Source organism: Amblyomma mixtum, chromosome 1, assembly GCF_055824585.1.
Source record: "Amblyomma mixtum isolate Tamu chromosome 1, ASM5582458v1, whole genome shotgun sequence".
Lineage (NCBI taxonomy): Eukaryota > Metazoa > Arthropoda > Arachnida > Ixodida > Ixodidae > Amblyomma > Amblyomma mixtum.
The window spans coordinates 222,735,502-222,741,501 of NC_143012.1; the positions used below are offsets into that span (position 1 = coordinate 222,735,502).

General features: G+C 44.8%; 1 protein-coding gene across 1 annotated transcript in view; it reads left to right on the top strand.

Moving 5' to 3' along the window:
* The window catches only part of LOC149371014 (Na(+)/dicarboxylate cotransporter 3-like), a 45,634-nt gene extending 43,752 nt beyond the window's left edge, over window positions 1–1,882 (top strand). Inside the window, exon 12 of the mRNA XM_089579059.1 lies at window positions 1,766–1,882. Coding sequence (XP_089435185.1) covers window positions 1,766–1,882 — 117 coding nt within the window. The remainder of the gene's footprint in view (window positions 1–1,765) is intronic.
* Window positions 1,883–6,000: the final 4,118 nt, after the last annotated feature.

Below are 6,000 nucleotides of genomic sequence, written 5' to 3' on the forward strand. Positions count from 1 at the left end.
AACACGCAGTCGTAGATGCGTGCCAAGGTGCTCCACATTGTTCAACTGCACTTTCGCAACAGGCGTACGCAGTCCTGTGTACGTACACACTAATACGTCTCAGCTATGTTAAAACCCTCCATTATCCGTAAACTACAACTACTACTTTAGGTTGCAGCAAATATCCCATGAGTTCACAGCGCCGCCTCTGGGTGTGAAACAGGCACTCAGTGATAGCTCCTACGCATCCACGGTAAACATGTCGGACTGAAGGAAAGGTGCTGCAAAGTGTACGCTGTCATTGTTACTAGGCTCGTTTTCTGAATGCGTCCGTTTAAACGATGGGAATCGCGATTGGGCACAGCCTTATCTGTGCCGTGTTCAAAGATAAGCCCAAAGATACGTGGTGACGGGAAAATGCCAGTCACGTTATTAAAGAAGGCGGCACAACCACCGCTGGTTGCAGATCTGGCACTGTACTAATGGTGTCTTCGACTGGTCGTTTCAGATCGTTCTAGAGCGCTCTGAGATGCAGCCGCACGTTCGGCTGGTCGAAATCAAGCGCTCTGACTACATTCGGCTGGTTCTTTCAGAGCGCCCGCCTCCAGCTCAGAGCGCTCTGAGGCGCTCCGAGAAAAAAGTCGGAGCGGCCCCGAGATGTGTTCACGTGACAGAGCCACTTCCGCCGTTTCGCGAAGACGGATGCGAAGCCAGGGTAGCCACGGCACACCACGACCGGTCTGGCGAGGCCTAACGCGTCAGTTTTTACGCATCCATAGAAGCAAGTTTAGGCGCTTTAGGTATTAGAGGCAGTTAAAACGTCCCTGCTGTGTGGCTCTGTGAGGCGAAATGTCGAAAAAAAGACGAATCATTACGCTGGGTACGCCGTCACGGAAGTTACGTCCTTTTTCTGCTTCCTGCGCTTTCGCTCTGAAAACTTGCTGACCATTCGGCTTGACCGGTCTCGCTATGCGCTCGGAGCTAGAGCGGCTCTCACTTTGCCAAATCCGAACCGGATCGTGGGAGCGACCAGTCGAAGACACCATAAGTATGTCGCAGATTGCGTCTAAAAGAGTTGCCTGCTAGCGTCACACACTGCACTGTTAAAGCAGTAGGGAAACATTATTAACCTGACCCTAAATCAAAATTTCGTGATAAAACGGCGTGTACGTGAGTTCCTGGCTACTTTCCAGCATAGTAGCTTTAAAAATTGTACTCTGTGGAGACAAAGCAGACCGCTTCAACACAGAACATGAAGGTAATTTCTTCGCATATAAATCATCCTGTAGCCGCCGCGGTGGCTCAGTGGTTATGGTGCTCGGCTGCTGACACAAAAGACGTGGGTTCGATCCCGGCCGCGGCTGCTGGAATTTTTTTGGAGGAGAAAATCTAGAGGCCCGTGTACTGTGCGATGTCAGTGCACGTTAAAAAACCCCAGGTGGTCGAAATTTCCGGAGCCCATCACTACGGCGTCTCTCATTGCCTGAGTCGCTTTGGGACGTTAAACCCCATAAACCAAACCAAACCAAACCAAATCATCCTGGGCTACTCACCTACAAGCTGTAGTTACGAAACGCAGTGTTACTTTCTATACGCCACCGCTCTTTCCCCGTTGCACTGCAGACAATACGTGGCAGCCCTCGCGAGCTCTGGTCAAAGTCGCGAGGTCAAAGAAAAATTCAATAAATTTCTTCATGACCGCATAATTCTAATGATGCAAAAATAATCAAATGTTTCGTTTCAAAGCACTTTCGTTTTTCATTGCTACTATTTTTCTCTTTTGCAGGCAGTGTCTGGCCTCTTCGCCCACCTGACGTTTGTGACAACCGCCATAACAATGACAAACACCATAGCTCCAACCGTGTTCAACATGACCACATTGCCGTGGAGAGGAAAGATGTGACCAGCACGAGACGCTGGTGTCTGTGCTGTGGTACTTCGCTCAAATTAAACGTTCGTCTTGTTTCTGCACTTAGTTTTGAAACAGACTGCTACTTAGAGGCCTGGTAAAAATGCATTAAACGATAAGGCTCGTACATTATATACTGAGTCGCAATTTTCAATACTTACACCTGTCATCATAAATTTATAAAACATGGCATTCGCGAAAATATGAATTGTTTTCTATTCGTCTTGAGCGCATTGGATGGAATTTAGTAATGCGCTTCGAAATTCCTACGCTCAGAATTAAGGATCAAAATTAGGTCCCAGTCAGCCATTAAGGCTGCGAGGAAAGGCATGATGAAATGAAGGCTTTTCGCAAAATGTGCGTTTTATAGATCTCTGACCGCCAGTGCACATTTACTCACTCCTGTCAAACACACGTTCCTTAAGTGCGCACATAAGCTTCAGTTTAAGTTAAAATGTCAGTTCCACAATTCCACTGTGATCGCAACACATCGAAACCACATATTTTCATACTGATGTTTTAAATCTTCTTGCATATTCTACTTATTTGCGGACTTAACGAAAAATATCAGTTAAATCATTCAGCTTTTGACAGCCACTTGGCGTTCAATGGCGAATGTGCAATGCAGCCCTCGTAACATGCGGCAATAAAAATGAAATGCAGGTTTATACTTATTTCATTAAATAATGGTCTTAAATTTCTGCGATGTAAGATCCCCAAAAACATGCGGTGGATGGAATTCTCAATGGTTCTCTAGCTATCAGTGAGGAGGGGGTTTAACAGGCTTGAAGCGTGAAAAATAAATATGATTGGAAATAAGCCATTTGTTATTTTCTAAATGAAGGCGTAATAGAGGCTAAGCGTGCGCTGAGCGCGATTTACTTAAGGAACCGGTAGTTACTCTTATACCGGTCAGGTTGGCTTAAGCAGTACACAGTTTTGCCATTTCAGTTTATCGTGGTGTGTCCTTCACTTTTTGTCGTCCCGTTTCTTGCGCTAACTGCTTTCACGGATAGCCAACAGGCCCAATTTTACGCATGCACAAAAGAGACTTCAAATATGCCATACTTTTGTAATATTACCCAGCACATGGCGCCGCCGCGGTGACTCATGGTTACGGCGCTCGCCTGCTGGCCCGAAAGACGCGGGTTCGATCCCGGCCGCTGCGGTCGAATTTCGATGGAGGCGAAATTCTAGAGGCCCCTGTGCTGTGCGATGTCAGCACACGTTAAGGAACCCCAGGTGGTCAAAATTTCCGGAGCCCTTCACTACGGCGTCTCTCATAGCCTCAGTCGCTTTGGGACGTTAAACCCCCATAAACCAAACCAATCCCAGCACATGAAGACTGCATGGTAACGACAGTGTCAACGTGCCGTAAAATACTTTCCGGACAACTTTTTCTGGATCCAACCTCTCGCTGCCGCTATGTCCGCACTTGAAAGAAATAAGCTAATTCATTTACGTATATCAGTTAAAGGCTGTGAAGCTGGTTCTGCGGTTTTTCAGAGTTGGGATCTAGGAACCTTTTTATATGGCTGGTTCAGGTTAGTACAAAGGCAGTGTTGCTGTTTTTTTTCTCGTTTCCGTTTTTATTGTTCTCGTATTTTCAATTTTGCTTCTCATTTTCTTGTTGTGTATTCATTTCTATTCCCGAGTTTTTCAATGGAAGGCCTGACATCGTACAACTAAGGAACATTCATCGAGAGAGAATCCAGTCGCAATGTGCTAGAATCCCGGTGACCAATTTGTCTCTGAAAGACATTACGAATGCGCCAATAAAGCCTCCAGAACATCATAGGACATGCAAGTAGACATGATATCAAAAGTCATCGGTGTTTATGAAAGCAGAAATTAGGTTTTCTTTTTCTTCGTGTGTGCTTTCACAGCGAACTTTGCAGATAATATCGGTAGGGAATGAAATCTTTATTGACGCATAAAGCGGCTAATATTTATTTATTTATTTATTTATTTATTTATTTATTTATTTATTTATTTATTTATTTATTTATTTATTTATTTATTTATTTATTTATTTATTTATTCAAATACCCTAAGGACCCTCTGGGGAAATACAGCGGAGAGTAGCCGCTCCTGCCACCTTAGCAGCGGCCCAGAAATTTTTCACCAACTCTGTACTTGATTTTCTTTGTCACCGCACACTCGGTTTCTTAAAAGGTGCAGAAAACGAGAAATTCGTAGCCTATCCTTTCGCTACATTTGTGAGGTTCAGTGGGGACCCATGCTGGTTTGCCAAAGTATCTCTTTGCATACTGAGGAATTATTCCTTTGATTTTTTTCCTCTACTTGATTAGTTTTTCGCGTATTCAAGGATAAGTTACTGATAGCCAGTCGTTTCCAGCATTGCGAGTGCATGGCTGGTCCTGTGTTTATTTCACTTTGTGTCTGTTGTCTTTTTTCGCGTTGTTCCTATCAAGAACTGGCGCCTTGCCGTACTACGACCCGGCCATCTTGTCTGCCCCTTGAGTCGCCAGGATGGCTACGTCTTTGCTCGAGGGGTAAATGGGATGAAGAAGATGACCCGCAGTAGACCTGTGCGACTAGTCGAAGACGAGGAGGTCGAGGCAGAGTCAGCGGAGCAGCGTTTGAACGACTGCGCCCAGTGACCACCTTCGCCAGGTCCTCTCAATAAACCCCCATTGTTGCAGCAGAACAACTTGGGGGATATTTTGAGCATTTTGAGTTGATAGAGAGTTTTAGTGAAACGCTAGCTTGATAGGGGACCTAGGAGAAATTGCGTTAGCGTTTAGTAAGCAACTTGTCCCCACTGAGTATAGCGTCCCGAAAACTCTAAACGCGATATACATTACATGCAGGAAGAAAGAGCACTTAAAACTGTCCCCACAGCTAATTCTTAAAAAGATTATATTTCGGAGTCTCTTGCCGACCATTGATATAGTAACACCTATTTCCTCCAGCAAAATTCCAAACAAATGCCTCGGTGGTTAAAAATACGTGAAATAAAAAACGTAAGCACTGTGGCTTCTAGTGGAGGATAGGAGGAAGGGCGAACCACTAGATTAAGAATATTTTCGATAACATGACGTGCAAGCCTGAAAATACTTATGAAAACTTAATATTTGGGGTGTTGCATTACTGAAGTTCATAAATACGGTGAAAATGCTCAAAACCTATTTATGTTGCGTTCAGAGTAGTCAACTGCAAATTGTTGCAGCACATCGGGAGGTCCTGATACGATTGAGTCCCCCTTACTCGAGAGCGCATCTGAAGAGGCGAAATTGCCGCTTAACTTTGTCGCCGAAGTAGCGTCAGTCATAGTGAGAGGAGAAAACACCAGAAGTTACCGCCAAGCTGGCAACTGGACCTCTAAGGACTGGTTATTTGGCTTAAGTGGGCGGCTCCTGCTTAGAAGGACGCCGCCATGTTTTCCCGCTATTTGCGCAAAAGCCGCAACTATAACTTCTGAAAATTGCGTGCGTACGCTAACGCTTTTTTTTTGTCAGCGTATTGCACATTCGCACTGCGGACCTGCTATTCCGCTGAGCACGCATTCGGTAAAAGGTCGCTATACTAAAACTCTCTGATAATCGCATGACATTTTTTAAGAGTCCCCTCGCTCCGGCACAAAAAGAAAAGTTTTTCAAAATACTAAGTAGAATTATTGAAAGAAAGCAAAAACTACGAATCCGAAACCAAAACTAGGTTTTGACCAAACGATGACATCACAACAGATCGTTCTCGCCACAGGTGCTGCCACAAAACCTGTCGTGTGCGCGTTGATTGTCCAAGGTGCGACTTTAAGTGGGAGTTTTTGTTATTATTTGTCTGAAATGACTAAAAGCCAGCTCGAAATTTTGTCCTTCAGTAAACGCAGAACAAATATCGACGGCCATGCGTTGAGTGACATCATACAAGCCAATTTCCAGTAGAAATTTCCCCGAGAGCAGTCACGAAATGGGAAATTTCAAAATTCCTTTGCGCAGTAAGAAATCACCGCACCGCTGCAAGATTTGGCACAAAAGACCAGCAAACTGCGGATAACGGACGGCGGAAGTTTCAGTAAAATCAGCGGAGGTAGAAAAAACGCCGGTTACCTTTAAAGGGACATAAACACTTTATTTGTGTGTGTGTGT